Source organism: Zosterops lateralis, assembly GCF_965231275.1.
Source record: "Zosterops lateralis genome assembly, chromosome: 2".
In the NCBI taxonomy this organism is placed as follows: Eukaryota; Metazoa; Chordata; class Aves; order Passeriformes; family Zosteropidae; genus Zosterops; species Zosterops lateralis.
The window spans coordinates 95423938-95438962 of NC_139763.1; the positions used below are offsets into that span (position 1 = coordinate 95423938).

The 15025-nt window shown below is 40.9% G+C and overlaps 1 protein-coding gene across 1 annotated transcript in view; it reads left to right on the top strand.

Annotated features, from left to right (window-relative positions):
• The window catches only part of F5 (coagulation factor V), a 34447-nt gene extending 25381 nt beyond the window's left edge, over positions 1-9066 (top strand). The window contains exons 18-25 of the mRNA XM_083854292.1: positions 1027-1143; positions 1593-1664; positions 2758-2849; positions 4113-4268; positions 5106-5250; positions 5440-5588; positions 6364-6546; positions 7358-9066. Coding sequence (XP_083710418.1) covers positions 1027-1143; positions 1593-1664; positions 2758-2849; positions 4113-4268; positions 5106-5250; positions 5440-5588; positions 6364-6546; positions 7358-7546 — 1103 coding nt within the window. The 3' untranslated portion in view covers positions 7547-9066. The remainder of the gene's footprint in view (positions 1-1026; positions 1144-1592; positions 1665-2757; positions 2850-4112; positions 4269-5105; positions 5251-5439; positions 5589-6363; positions 6547-7357) is intronic.
• The last annotated feature ends 5959 nt before the right edge of the window (positions 9067-15025 follow it).

A 15025-nucleotide genomic window follows, 5' to 3' on the forward strand; every position in this document is an offset into this window, starting at 1 on the left:
GGGTTTGGGGGTTTTAGTATCTGTTGAGTGATACAGAACAGAAAGAACAACTATGAGCCCTAGAAGAATTCTTATTCTCTCTCCAGGGAGAAATAGGCTTTATATATTCCTTAGGCTACAGGATGAAGTCCTTTGCCCCATCACTGTCAGCAGTGCCAGTCTGCAATGACAGCACTTATGAAGCCTGTATTGCCAGCTACAAGAGTTCAAGAAAAAAAAAAAAGACAACAAGGATATCAAAATAATGGGACTGACTTGGAATATTGGGAGTTTTAGTGAACATTAGGGGTAGTTTATTCATTATTTTATTTCATTATTTTTAAGATAGAGCTTTTCACTGTGAAATCTACATATTTTTGTTTAAATGGGCTCTAGAATTAGCAGGAATTACCTGAAGAATTGTCTGCAGTAACTGGGAATATACAAAAAGCAATGAGAGCATGTCCTGTGCTTTTTAGAAAAGTGCAGCAAGCAACTAAAACCATATCTGCTTCCTGCTCAATCCTTGGCACTCCTGGGGCATGGAGAAAGTGAGGGGAGGGGCAATACTTCTAATTTTCCCACTTCTACTTTTGGCTTCTTTATATCCATCCATCCATCCATCCATCCATCCATCCATCCATCCTTTTCATCACTAAACAGCACACTAGCACACAGGAGTAAGCAGTACCACAGAATTAACATCCTCCCATTATGTAATAAACACTGCTCACTACACTGCTCGGCACTGTAATTAACATGTGGATAATCTGTTGTTACACACAGGCAGCCATGGTTTTGTACTTTGCACCGACAGCAAAGTTTGGGTTTTGATCTGGCTACTTGATTTCAGTTTCAGTCTCCAGAAAGAACTAGCTTGCTAAGAAAAAAACTTACTGATATGGTGGAAGTTACTGCTCTTGCTGCAATGTGTATTTAAATTTTCTGGATTAGGTCATAGGAAGGTCTTTGGTTTAAAATTCAGCCTTACTGATATCAGCCTTGTAATGGCAATGTTTCTGATACATTTCATTTCCTTTTTTCAAGGCTCATTTAAAACAATTGAAATGAAACCACAGAGTCCTGGCTGGTGGCTTTTAGACACTGAAGTGGGGGAATACCAGCAAGCAGGAATGCAGGCATCCTATTTGGTTATAGAGAAAGGTATGAACTACAGTGGCTTTTGGCTGGGAAAGTCAAGATGTGAAGTCTTCTCTACCCTTTCAGGATCACTGGAAATAAATTTGGGAGATTGTTCTGCAAAAAAAAAACTGAAATAGGAAATTATCCACATTCAAGGACATGGTGGAGTGGTTACTGTGAATTTGTTGTAGAAGAAAAAAAATTAGCTTCCAGAAATACTAGCTTTGAATTATTTAGCACACTACCTTTATTCCTTTAGCATGCTAGCTTTGAATTTGAGGTTTCCCTACAGTGACCAGTGGATTAATCTGTTGAGAGAAATTGCAAAGATTAATTTAGTCTTATCTGGGAAGAGAATGGTATTACCAAATTACTAGGAATTGTTCTGAGTGATGTCTTAGATTTCACCAGAATATATATTGGAATAGCCTTCATTTTCTTTAACAACAAGTCTTCTATGCTCCCTTCAGAGTGCAGGATTCCAATGGGCCTGGAAAGTGGAGTTATACTCGATTCACAGATTGATGCTTCACAACACATAGGTGAGTTTATCCTTGAAAAGGTCTGTGCATGCTCCTGAACACCCCCAACAAAGTGTTGCAGTTCCATCTTCTTTTGGCATCTCTCACATCTTTCAAGATCAGTTCAGCAGTGAATCAGCTGTCAGGCTAAAAGTCTCTCTAGGGCTGCAAGCAGAGGCTGGAAGCTCTGTTAGGTAGCCATCATCATTGTATTTTAAGTGTCACAGGTCTGCTATCAGTATCACAAGACTGAGAGTCAGGGAGTGCTCTGTCTGTGGCCTACTGGATGATCAGGAGCAAATCCAGAATTCCTTTTATCTCCAATTCCTGGCTTGAAAATGAACACCAAGCATTCAAAACCTTTTGGGATTTGCATGTGGTATGAGATGTGAAAGGACAAAATATCTCTGTTATGAAAGACTTGGGAACTCTGGCATCCAGAGCAATTACAGAGTCTTTAATTTGTCAAGTTTATGTGTGGTACAAAAGTGGGATCATTACAGAGAATTTTCTTAGAATTTTACACAGTGTCAAATCAAGGTGTGCAGGTTACACACACATGCAGGAATGCCCATCCTTTCCCTTGAAATAAAAAATAAATTACTTATTTTGTAAAACTGAATTTTTTGTGGGTTTGATTTTCTTTCTTTGTTTTCTCATAGAGTGTTATGAAGGCTTGAAAGCTGTTTTGTAATGTATATTCTATACCAGTTTTTAACTTGGAAACCTTGTTATGCAGAGGGGAGCTCTCTTCCATGAATGTAGAGCACATTTTGTGTCCGAGCCTGCTGGGGGCCAAAACTTGTTTAGCAAATTCTAGACCTTGGTTCCAAATTAGCAGACAGTATATTACATAAAAGACTATTATTTTTGTCATTTTGCCAACTCTAAAGCTTTGCAGGGTACAGATGAGTTTCAGTTGCTGACTGTGTCCAAATTATCCTAGATTTTAAAACCCTGGGTTTAGGGTCTCTTGTTTGTATTTATTTTATTTTTTTTTTTTAATCCTTTAGGTGGGGGGTGGGAAATGGAGCACTCAAAGTTAATTACAGTCTCAGCTTATGTTTTTTCAATGCTTCTTAAAATTCTTCCTTTATTCATGTTTTCTGTCTAGATTATTGGGAGCCTAAGTTAGCCCGATTAAATAATTATGGAACATACAATGCTTGGAGTACAACAGTGGAGGAAGAACTCCCTTGGATCCAGGTAAGTTACAACATCACTGAGTTATGATTTTCCTATAGCTTATTTTAGAAGGTCAAGCTGCTCTTGTCACTGAGAAGACTGCAGGGAAAACTGAAAAGATGTGGCAAGATTGGTGATGCCATGAACTGCACTTCCCTGGGGTAACGCAGTCTCTGCTGCTGTTGAGGCTCATTGGCTGGACAGTTACCCTCACAATTTAGATTGTAACCATTTTGTAGGGAAATGGACTCATTCTTTCTACTACTTTTTTTTTTTTCTTTGTCTACCTAACAGTGCATATTAGTATGTGTTTGTTGAGTGATCATTTAAAGTGTAATATCCTCAAGGCTTGCTTCAGATAGTTTTTTGCTTGGTTTGTATGCTGCTGTCCCACTTGAGAGAGCTCAGTTGTCTTCACAGGGAAACTAAGCTTATAATTATGACTTCAAGCACTAAAACATTCAATCACCTCACTTCTGTGTTTTTCTTCCATCACAGTGAGTTTTGCACTACACAGACAGTTTGCACCCAAATTTGGGGAGAATAGCTGATTTTTTATAAATATCATTAAAATGGGTTGGAAGACAAGACTCAAGTTCAGCAGGTGGCTGTAGTGTTTGGGTTGCTAACATTTAACATACTAGCAAATTAGTGGAAGGGAAGTAGGGGGAGAAGGTTGGGAGATCTGATGTGGAACTGGAAATAACATTGGAAAGAAAAAGAACAAGAGGGCTGTGGTAGTGAGAAGCTGAGTTTGCTGCAGTGAAGCATGCAGAGGTGTGGAAGGCATGTCCCAAAAAATGAATTTCACTGCTGATAGACACACCTTCCAGATTTGTTTTTATATGCTAAGTGCTTATATTTGAGATCAGCAGAAATGGTGGCTTTTCAGCACTTCAGAATTCCATATGCCTTTCTGCAGCCTGGATACCCAAAATTAGAGGTGGCTTCTAAAAGTGTGAGCCTTTAATTTCTGTGCTCCTTTGACCAATCTGTAAAATGGGGTGCGGGGAGCTGTGCCTACCACAGACACACAGATACTTTTGAGATGCCTTTGTGATGCAGTGCTGAACGCTGAAAAATGGCCTCTGAAATTAAATGCACACAATTACAGAAATAAATGAGAGAGCATTGATTTGGACTCTGATGTCTATTATTCCTTTAGAGAATATTAATGTTGTGCATGTTAAAATGCAGGGCTCAAAGCTACTGTGTAAATGCCAAAGAATTATATCGGTTTTGCTGTGCATTATTGACTTTATAAACTCTCTTTGCTGTTCCTAGGTGGACTTTCAAAGACAAGTTTTGCTCACTGGGATACAAACACAGGGAGCCAAGCAGTTTTTTAAGTCCTTGTACATCCAGAAGTATTTTCTTGTTTACAGCAAAGACAAACGGACGTGGAACGCCTTCAAAGGAGACAGCTCACCAACAGGAAAGGTCTGTCTGTGCCACGGGGGTTGCAACAACCTAGGCAGCATCACTGAGTGATACAGTGAGTCTTGTTTAATGTTAAGAAAGTGTGGAAAAAATTATGGCCTTTAGAGCCTTAATAGTTACAGCCTCAAAAGGTGTTTACCAAACTAATGAAATTCAGGCTAGAATACAAATTGTAAGGTGAGGAGAGACTTGGACTGTGGTTTGGATTGGCCTTGTGACCTTGACTGTGTAGAGGCTGGCTTTCTCACAGGCATCTCTCCCTACTATTACTTCCTAAGCCCATGGCAGCTTTTGTGAAGGAAGCTGAACCAAAAATCAGGTCCTTACCTCCTTTGGGATTAGATTCTTCTTCTCATCCCTTCTTTGATCCGTTCTAGCAGTTGAATGTTGAACTGTCCTATTTGCTTGCAGAAGGCCTGTGTGGTGAGTGTGGCTGTACACTGAAAGAGGTTCATCTTATGCCCAGCTGCTCCAACTCTACCTATTACAGCTCCCTTCAATTTACACTGAGGTTTCTGTAGTACAACTCCCAGATTGAAAGCCTGTTGTCTTTTACCTCTCCTTTTGCCTCTTTGCTCATGTATTCTTACAGATTTACATTAGAAAGGTTGCTTATTTAAACTGAGGCCTTCAGACATTTCCAAATATGCTAAGATGGGACCATGAGGTATTTCAAGTGGCCCTGCAGCATAGGATGTGCTATCACTGTGGATGGGGCTAAGGCCATAAAAAAGACTACATTTGTAACAGAGCAGGCTTTCAGCATCCAATCTTGTGTTTGCCTTAAATTAAGTATGTGTGGGGTTTTTTCTTTTCTTTTTTTTTTCTTTGAAACAGATTTTTGATGGTAATTCCAATGCCTATGACATAAAGGAGAACATCATTGATCCCCCTATTATTGCTAGGTACATCAGACTCTACCCCATTGAGTCCTACAACAGGCCTACTCTTCGTATGGAGCTTCTGGGCTGTGAAGTAGATGGTAAGAATTGGTCAAGTGCTGGTACTTTCATTCTGACCTAATTTTTTTACCTAATATTTTAATATTAAATGTTTAACCTAATACTTTTAATGAAGCTAAAACTGTGGGTCTTCCCCATTCCAACATTTAAGTTGCTTTTGCTGTGGCTGCTTGGGTGTACTGGAGATAACACAGTGCTCCTCTTAACAGGTTGCTCTTTGCCACTTGGAATGGAGAGTAGAGAGATCAAGAACAGCCAGATAACAGCCTCATCTGCTAAGACATCCTGGTTTAACACATGGGGCGCTTCACTTGCCCGTCTCAATCTGGATGGAAAAACCAATGCCTGGAGAGCCAAGGTAATGAGACAAAAACAGAGAAGGCAGCAGGGACAGCTGGTTAATAAATTCATGCTGCCTGTGGGGTTATGGTGCTTCCTGCATGCTCTGTCCAGTGCTGAGAGTGATAAGGTCACTTCACAACCATCCTTTGGGAAGAGTATCACTAAACTCTTCAGCAGAAAACTTGCTGAGCTTCTGGCAACACTTTGAGACACTGAAACACTTTGAGAGATGCCTGGTCTCCTCTGGGCCACAGTCTGCAGAACATCCCTGTGGGAATAGCCCGTTTAATTTCAAGAGATGAGTGCAACTTGAATATTTGTCTCAAAGGGGTTAAAGAAACCTGTTCTGGGTTGGCTTATAGGCAATGCAGCCTAGTGTATCTGGGGGTGAGTGACCTTCAGCAGGGCATGTGAGCTTCTGTGTCTTTGAAATGGAGCTGCATTTCTTCACAAAGCACCTTGAGATCTGCTGGAAGCTGCTCTTTTGTTTAAGCATTTGGTATTAGTGTTATGTTTTAATACTGGAGGTAAATTGCTGGTGTATTTCATTATGTATTGGAAATTAAAATGTAAATCTTAAGACTCCAAATACAGTACCTGCAGTGATGAAGTTAATTATTTATATAGATCACTAAGAATGCTTGTGACTTACCTCAGCTTTACTCTTCTGGACTTCTTTTTATACAGTTTTGATACATTTTGATACATTTTTAACTGCCTATAAACAAGATTTTTCACTTAAGCAAATACAGACATGTTTGCTAATACACAAACTTTTCTATCAATTGTAGGTGGACAACAACCAACAGTGGCTGCAAATTGATCTCCTCACAGTTAAGAAGATCACTGCTATTGCTACGCAGGGGGTCACATCCCTGTCATATGAAAACTTTGTGAAAAGCTATGTTCTTCTGTACAGCGACGATGGCTCCGAGTGGAAGTCCTACACAGAGGGTTCAAGCTCAGAGCCAAAGGTATCCCTGTCAGCCCAGGCAATTGAATTGTTGTTTGGTTTTGGGTGCTAGACACAGTCAAGGCTCAAAGGCAGAATGCCCAGCCACACTGATATTTTCACTGGACTGTAAAGTGCCAGGGAGCTGGGGTTACTACAGATAATGTCACAGTATTCATCTGATTTTTGTGATCATAATTAATCATAATAAAAGGAATGAACTCTGTGTCTGCAGAGAATGCAGCCAACAATGTGATAAAAGGAGCTGACACTGTTTGTAAAGGAGGACATTTAGTTTGAATGCACAAAGACATTTAATTTGAGTTAACAATGGATTCCCCTGGGTCTTTTTTAGTTTTGGGTTTGTTTTTTTTTTATTTCGGCCTGATTTTTAAGTGAAATTAGTGTTAGTAAGCACTACTGCTATAGCAGAGCTGGGGAACTTCAGGTACCCACAGAGCAGACAGAGTACTTTGTATTTTTTTCCCGTATTTCCTTACACCAACCTAACCCACAAGGGCTCTTAGCAGCAGTAAAATAAGGGAAGTTGGGGATTTGGTTCATTAGAAATTAGAATGGCAAATTTTCTGGTATGGATGGAAACAGAGGCTGTTTAATCCATTCAGTCTCAGTTTTTACTGGCTGCAGCATGGCCTGAACTACTTTTAACCAAGCACGTTAGGAAGAGACTTGTAGTCTTGTTTAAAAGCAGAAATGAGCCAGTCCATCTGCCCTAGGTATGACTAATGCAACAGCTTGGAACTGTTGTAAAAAGAAAATGCAGGGTTTTTTCAAGTGCCACCTTTTAACTAATTCTATTGGTGTGTTTGCAGGTTTTCTCAGGCAATACCAACAGCAATGGGCAAGTCAAGAATCGTTTTGACCAACCCATCCTGTCCAGGTTCATCCGCATTGTTCCAAAAACGTGGTACCGTGGGATTGCCCTTCGGGTAGAGCTCTATGGCTGTGATTTTGGTGGGGGTCTGGCTGTGAAAAGGACTGACAAGTCTGGGAGCTCTTAACCTGCCAGCAGTCGTCATGCTGAACAACACTGTTAAGAAACCCTTAAAACAGTCATGCTTAGTAGTTTGGATATTTGTCAAAGGAATGTAATGTTTTACCAGCAGGATGGAGAGATTTCTCTGGCAAGTGTTTCATTCCTACAAATACACATTTCAGAAAACAGCCTCTTTTCTTTGGGAAGAAATAGTAGCCCCTTCTGATTAGTATTATCACCTCTTCGTTATAACCAGTACTCTGTCTTACTTTTTACTTAATTTTAAGTCATAAATGGACTAGGAATGGAGGCTCTGGCCTTGATCCTGAGCCCTGACTGTCTCCATTTTGTAATGCTTTTGCAGCACAGATGAGGAATAGAAAGCTATATCGTTCTCCATACGTAAGACTGAGAGGGAAAACCAGTGCTGATCTGGAGCTGTGGTACTGCATTCCAGCAGTGCTTTGGTGAGAAATGGTTGTAGGGGTGGCCTGTCTTCCACGTCTTTCACCTACACTGTGGTAAAGGCAGGACATGTCTCAGCACTGAGGTATGTGCAGCCCCTTCTCAGAGAATGTGTGTTGGCAATGTTGGTTTGGTTCTTGCATACCTGAACGCTCTGGATTTCACGTAATTCATCTTCAGTGCCCTGGCAAGGAAAAAGAGGGTCAGCAGTGCCTTTCCGTCCCAGAAATGAGAAGGGAAGTGATTTAACCTGGCAGGTCATGGAACAGCAATGGGAGAACCAAAATGAGAATTCAGAACTCCTGATGCTCAGTCCCATAAATGCTTTCAGGCTGTTGGGACAGGAGCTCCTTTGGTGAGGAAAGCTTTGAGAACTGCAGCTGTTCAGTGGCAGTACAGCCTGGGGGTGGCAGAGGAGGATTAGATGAAACTGGGTAACAGAAACATCTTCATCTTCTCTTACAATTTAACAGTGTTTTCACTAATAGAAATACTCTCATGCATAGATTTTTCCCAGGATGACTGCATCTGAAAATAGATACACAGTCCATGAACTCATTATTCCAGCAGAATTTTAGCTAAGCTTCCAGGAGAGTTCTGGGCTTCTGTCCTGTAAATTGTTTATTTGCAGCACTTCAATCACACTAGGTACCATTCAGCAGGCTGGATTTTTAAAGTAGTTTGTCTTTGAATCTTGGATGGTGTTAGCCAGTTTTATTTCAGTAGTTGTTCATTTCTTTCACTTACAGAACATTCATTTTAAAGAGAAGGTATAGAACAGGAGTAAAAAAAGTGTAAAAACTAAACAAATATTTTCTTTTTTTTTTTTTTTTACTATGTCACAAAGTTGTAATTTTCCACTGGAAAATAAAGCTAATATTGTAGCATAAAAGGTGTCAACATTTTATTTTGTATCTTTGTCTCTACAGTAGTAGCTCTGGTAACAGTGAAATGGTGCAACAGGAAAGTAAAATTTTCAGTGCCAATTAGAATTAATTTCAAATGGTGAAACTGTATGAATAATTGCTTCATCTTTAAAGGTTGGTTTCTTAGTATTTTGTAATGGTGCTTGATTTATTTTTGTTTGACACTGCCATGAAATTGCAACACAAGCCATATTCTCTAAAAGAAAAAAAGAAATGTAAACTTTGGAATGAGGAAACCCTGGAATGATGACCCGGGAAAACAGTCAATAAATGCTTGCTAGCTTCAGCAGAAGCAGGTTTTTATGTGATAAGTGTGAAATCATTTATGTTTTGGAAGGCAATGATCTTTAATGTTCTAAATAAGTAATTAGTTCTTTATATCTAGATAGATACAGATATAAAATACATATAGATTAGATATAATATAGATTAGATATCAACTAGATATAATATAGATGTAGATTAGATATAGATACACACACATAATTCTATGTAAAGTTACATAAATGCAAAACTGATTTCAGGAGCATGACTCAGTACATCTGCATCAATTTTACAGATCGAAGATTCTGCTTCTACTTACTAATGAATAGTACTTAGGTTAACTGGGGTCAGCTGTCCTGCTTGCATTTCTTCCCCAGCCCCTTGTCCATGCTCAGCCTACTCACTGGCAGAGATAAAAAGCAAAGGCCTTGACACCATGCAAACACTTAAGAGTGCCACCTAAAACATCCCTGTGTTGTTAACACTGCCCTAGTCTCAAATCTAAGCCACAACATTCTGTGGGCAGCTGTGATGGGAATTAACCCCATTCCAGTGGTGTTCCAGCCTGCCCAGTAGAGCAGGGACATCTGGGCCCTGTGCCAGCCCAAACATGTGGCCACTGCTGGTAACAAAATGTTCCCTTGCACAGCAGAGTGAGATGATAAGTGCTACAATAAACAGCAAAAGTCCAAACCAGTCACTACTGTGCCAGTGTGCCAGACTCTATTACACAGTGAGGCAAAAAGAATGAACCTCTATCACTAACAGCTATAAATTCTTCCTAGCACACTGATCAGGGGTGTTATCTCAAAATCCTCTTGCCCCACATTGGACACCAAAAAGGAGTGCAGTAGGTTGGCCCCAGCTGGCAGCCAACTCTGGCAGTCCTCACTCTGTCACTTGATGGCTTTCCCCTGGCAGGCTGGGGGAGGGGATTGGAAGGGCAAAAGAAAAGGAAATTTGTGGGTTGATATAAAGGCAGTTTAATAAGCAAATCAAAGCTCCACATGCAAGCAAAACAAAATAAGATTAATTTGATACTTCTTATCAACAGGCAGGTGTTCAGCTGCTTCCAGGGAAGCAGGGCCTTGACACTCCTGACAGTTGCTTAGGAAGACAAACACCATAACTCTGAACGTTCCCCTTTCGTCCTTCTCCTTGTCCCCTGCATTTCTTGCTGAGCACAATGTCACACGGTGTGGGATATTACATCCCCTGGCTCAGCTGTCTCCTCTCCCAGCCTCTTGTGTTGCCCCAGCCCCCTCACTGGTGGGGCAGGGTGGGGAAAAGAAAAGGCCTTGATGCTGAGCAAACACTGCCAGTACCCGCTAAAACAACGTGTGTTATCAGTGCTTGGTTTAGTCAAAAAACCAAAGCACAGCACTATACAGGCTGCTGTGAAGAAAATTAACTCTATCCTAGCTGGACCACATACACAGAGTATTTTAATTTTATTAAGCAGCCATCTTAGATTGAATTTACCAAAGCTTTTGAAAATCTGTAGTTAAAACAGTCTGTCTCGCACAGCCTTTTACACAGTGTGGAATGAAAGTCTGTGTATGTTGAGATTATTTGCAAAATACACAAGAAGAGGAAGAATTTCTGCAGTTTTCTCAGAGACTAAAGATGCATGTGACAGCATGAAGGTTAGCAAACACAAGCTCTTTTGAACTGAGGGAGAAATGTGGTGCCGAAGTTCGGAGTAAAACAGCAAATAATTTTTTTACGAATCTGGATGGATGCCTTCACACTGGCCTTTTGATCCAAAGGTCCAAAGTTTACTGCTTTTAGCCTCAAACAGTGTCACAGTGGAGTTGCTGCCCTCTATAGTTCGTTCCAGCTTCCAAGAGGCTGCAGGGTGTCCAAAGCTATCTGCAAGTGACAATAGGACGTGGGTGGCTGTGCTTGAAGCCTTGTGTTTTATTCAAAACTCCCTTTACTTGGTGCAACAAAGTGTTTCCATTTTCTTTTCAGAGATGGTGGCTGTACTCTTTCACACAGACACTGAAACTGGTTGTGTCTGCACTTGGATTGGAAAGGAGTTGGCAGTATGTGTACAGACAGTTGAGCAGCTCTGAAATAGACACTGACAGCAGCACCACAATAGTTTCCTCAGAGCCTGATGCAGTAGTCCAGTATCCAGAGAGGTTTGTAGAGAGTGCTCTGTACAGTCTAAAGATGCAGGCAGTCTCATGTGGATAGGTACAGACATCTCTGTGTTTTAGAGGAGATGTAACCTCCATTTTTGCCATTTTTTCTGCTGGTTGTCCTGAATGTAATACCTGCACTGAGGCTGGGCCAGCTCACCTTCACCAAGGTTCCCAGGAGTCTGCAAACTGGATGGTTCCCTCCACACCGCTGGCATAGAAAAGCATGGTGGAGACATGAAGCTGCATATTATCCATGGGTTAGAGCCAATGCAGATCTTGTTTCTGCATCCACTCAGAAACCTGAACTGTGCATCAGCACAGATGCAAAGGGGAATCTGGGCTTAGGGCTATTCTTGTATTAGAGACATCTGTGAGGGTGCATGGCAAGAGTATGTCTGAGTGAAGTGCCAGGAGAACTCTACAGAAAAAGCATCAAGTGGGAATGTGGTCAGGACTCCAGACAAATAAGCAATCTTCTGAGCATCCTCCAACACCCCCTGAAATGGCCATGAACACTGGTGGGTTGATCAGAATTTTAGGACAGTACCAAGGGACAAAAGGAGGGCTTGCAACTTCACAAGCACTCACAGTCATGAGGTGTCTTTCATGACAGGAGAGGATTTTTTTAGCACATACCTGAGAGAGGAAGATAAAGGCTCTGCCCATGCCCATGTATGTGCTAGGGAAGACTGTTTATCAATGTTACTATGGAGCACCCCAGAAATGAGATGCAGCACTGTCCTATGTGGACCAACTGCTGTTTTGTATGAGTCAGTTACTCCTCTTAATCAGTATAAAATATTCCTCTTCTTGCTGTGTTTATTCATGCTAGCTCTGCATCATAACCAGTTTATCCACCTACACTTTCCTATCATTACTGTGCCCCATTCTCCATTTGTTTGTTACACCCAGTGCTTGAATCATGCTTTAATTACAATCTATTCCAGGTAGGGACTCCATCTTCTTGAATGTTTGTACAGCACTTTCCAAAACAGGCCATGGGATCATTCTCAGGTTCCTGGGCACATCTGTAACACCATTCCTAATGGGAGCAATTCTGTGTTAAGCCCACTGTGACCTACATACACCAAGCACCAAGTAATTTTGACCAACCTATTTGCTTTTTTGTTTAATAAAAGTACAGGGTATGTTTCTTCTAAGTTGCTTGTTTTTCTTTGTCACATCACTATTGTATTCTCTTTTAGCACTTCCCACAAAAAATTTCCACTGTTTGTAGCAGACTTAAGTGGTTTTTCCATTTTTTTTTTCCTCATATAGCTGACTGCAAAATATTCTAAACTGTTACATCCATAATGGAAATGTATAGTGCTGTACAACATGACCCATGTTAGCTCAGGAGTTACTCTGATATCCTGTGGCAAGTAATTCCTCAAGTTCGGCCATGAATGCCTCACCTCTAGCAGCTCTCTGCTTCAGTCTGCGTTGGACACAATGCAGAGCCTGCTGTGGTGTGTGGCAGGAGGGAAGTTCTCTGCCAGAGGGTTTTGATAGTAACCTGTGTCCTAATGACTCCTATATTTTGGAGAGATGGCTGTTTGTCCTTATGCTTCTGCAGGTCTTGGAAGCTTGGATTTTAGACTGGGCTCTGCATCAGCTGTGTTCCAGTGAACTACAATGCTGGGTTTTTCCCCCCCCATGCACAGGGGTTTTAAATTGACCCTTTATGGCTGCATATTTATTAGTTTCCTGTTGAAAACCTCCAGGTTATCAAAGGATCAACTAGGGGTTGGAAGTAGAAGACACAGGCTTCAAGGTTATATCCAGTCTACTGTTCTAACAGATAACTATCATCTATAGGCTTTGATCTAATTATCCTGTACTTCAGAAATAATTTGGATTTTTTTTTTGTCCTTGCTAATTCTATTTCATTCCAACATAGATACTAGTTAATGGAGGCTACTTTCCCAGATTAGTCACAATGGCCAAAATAATAAAATAAAAGAAAGTGGTTGCTGGTGTTTGTCACATTTCTGCTTTTGTTTCTTCCATGCTCAGTAAAAGACAAATCTGTTTTATTCTCTTCTTCTGGATACTTTCTGAACTGTTTGTACCATCTTAGTGCTCTCACATACTGGGGAAGCATTCTGAACAGCAGCTTCACAGGAGTGCAGTTTTAAAAGTTTTTAATTTACTGAAGATTTTCTCCAAACAACTTGGCAAGACTTTGGGAGAACTTTTCATGCACATGCATTTTATTAATTCCTTCACAATGCACTGCAGAAGCTGAGAGGAGAAGGAAATAGGTAAGATTAAGGAAAGTGTGAGAAACCCTACTTTTCACAGCTGATGTCTTCAATCTTAAAAAAAAAAATATTGGAAGCATTGAGGTTCTTACTATCAAACATGCTTAACCTTTCTTTACTTTTTCTAGTAGAGTAGGAAGATGGAAAGAGAAAATGTGGAGGAAGGCCAAGAAAGAAAAGATGGAAGTAAAAGAACCAGAGAATAAAATTTTTTATTGTTCCCTAAGGCTGAAAATATTGCATGAAAACAAGGTGAGTTCTTTTGAGAACAAAATTGAAACCCTGAGGAAACATGGAGTACTTAAATCAAAACTCTGCAGTTTCTTTTTCTGCTCCCATTTTTGGAGGAGAAATCTAGGTTGCCTGACTGACTGTGTATTTTTTTTTAAGGGAAAGGGCTGAACGGACGTAACTCGTTCTAATCCGCTGGAAACAGGAGCTGAGCTCCAGTGGCACAACTCTAGGGATTGTTGTTTTGGAAAAGACCAAGGTCACCCATCAGATCCTGTGAGCAGCCTGCAAGTTATGAGAACTGTTGCCTCTGGGTAGGGCACACCAAGAACTCCAAGGTTTTGTTCTTTCCTCCTGCCCTTGCCTGGCACAAAGTGACGGCCCCGATTGGTCACAATGTGCACAAACTCCTCGCTGGCAGCTCGTGTCCCTTTGTCACCTGCTCTGGGCCACACACCAGCGGGACAGAGGTGCTGCTAAGTGAGACGGAGCCCATGGCAACGTGTTTATCAGTGGCTGTTTCAGCTCATTTCACTCTGACCATGCTGTTTGAAAAGATCAGCATTTTCCTTGCCTCTGGCTGAAACGGACGCCAACATTAACAGGAACTGATTCGTTGTATATAGAATTTTGGTTCAAGCTAAAGGGTAGTGAAATGGCAATATCTTTCTTTTATTTTTTTTTTTTTTTTTAATATATAAAACCTTACAGGTTTTCTACAGAAGAGAACGTGGAGAACGATAGAAAGGAAATTTTGCTAGACCCAGAAGATAGCCAGAAAGCAGCAAACCACTGATGCCAGATAATAAACTGCCAAATATTTAGCTGTGTTTCACAGACAGTTGAGTAATCTTACAGCCCAAATCCTCTTTGCAGCTATGTTTACAAAGGTATGATAATGATAATAACAGCAATAAAATAGTAATAAATATATAACAGTAATAGACAGTAGTAAAATCCTGCACTGCAAGGAATCTCTTCCAGGGCTGAGAAGGGCTTGTTCTTTCCCACCCAGCTCTGTATATCCAGATGTCCAGGGGGTAGGATCTGCAATGGCACAGGTGGGAGGCCTCACCCCTGCTGTGAATTCTCTCTGGCATCAGCCAGTTTGGAAAACAAACTGTAGGTATAAAGTAGGAAGCCCTGGGAGTGGTAGCAATGCTGTAGGAGTGCAGTGCAAGGGAGTGGAGCAAAGGGAAAGGCA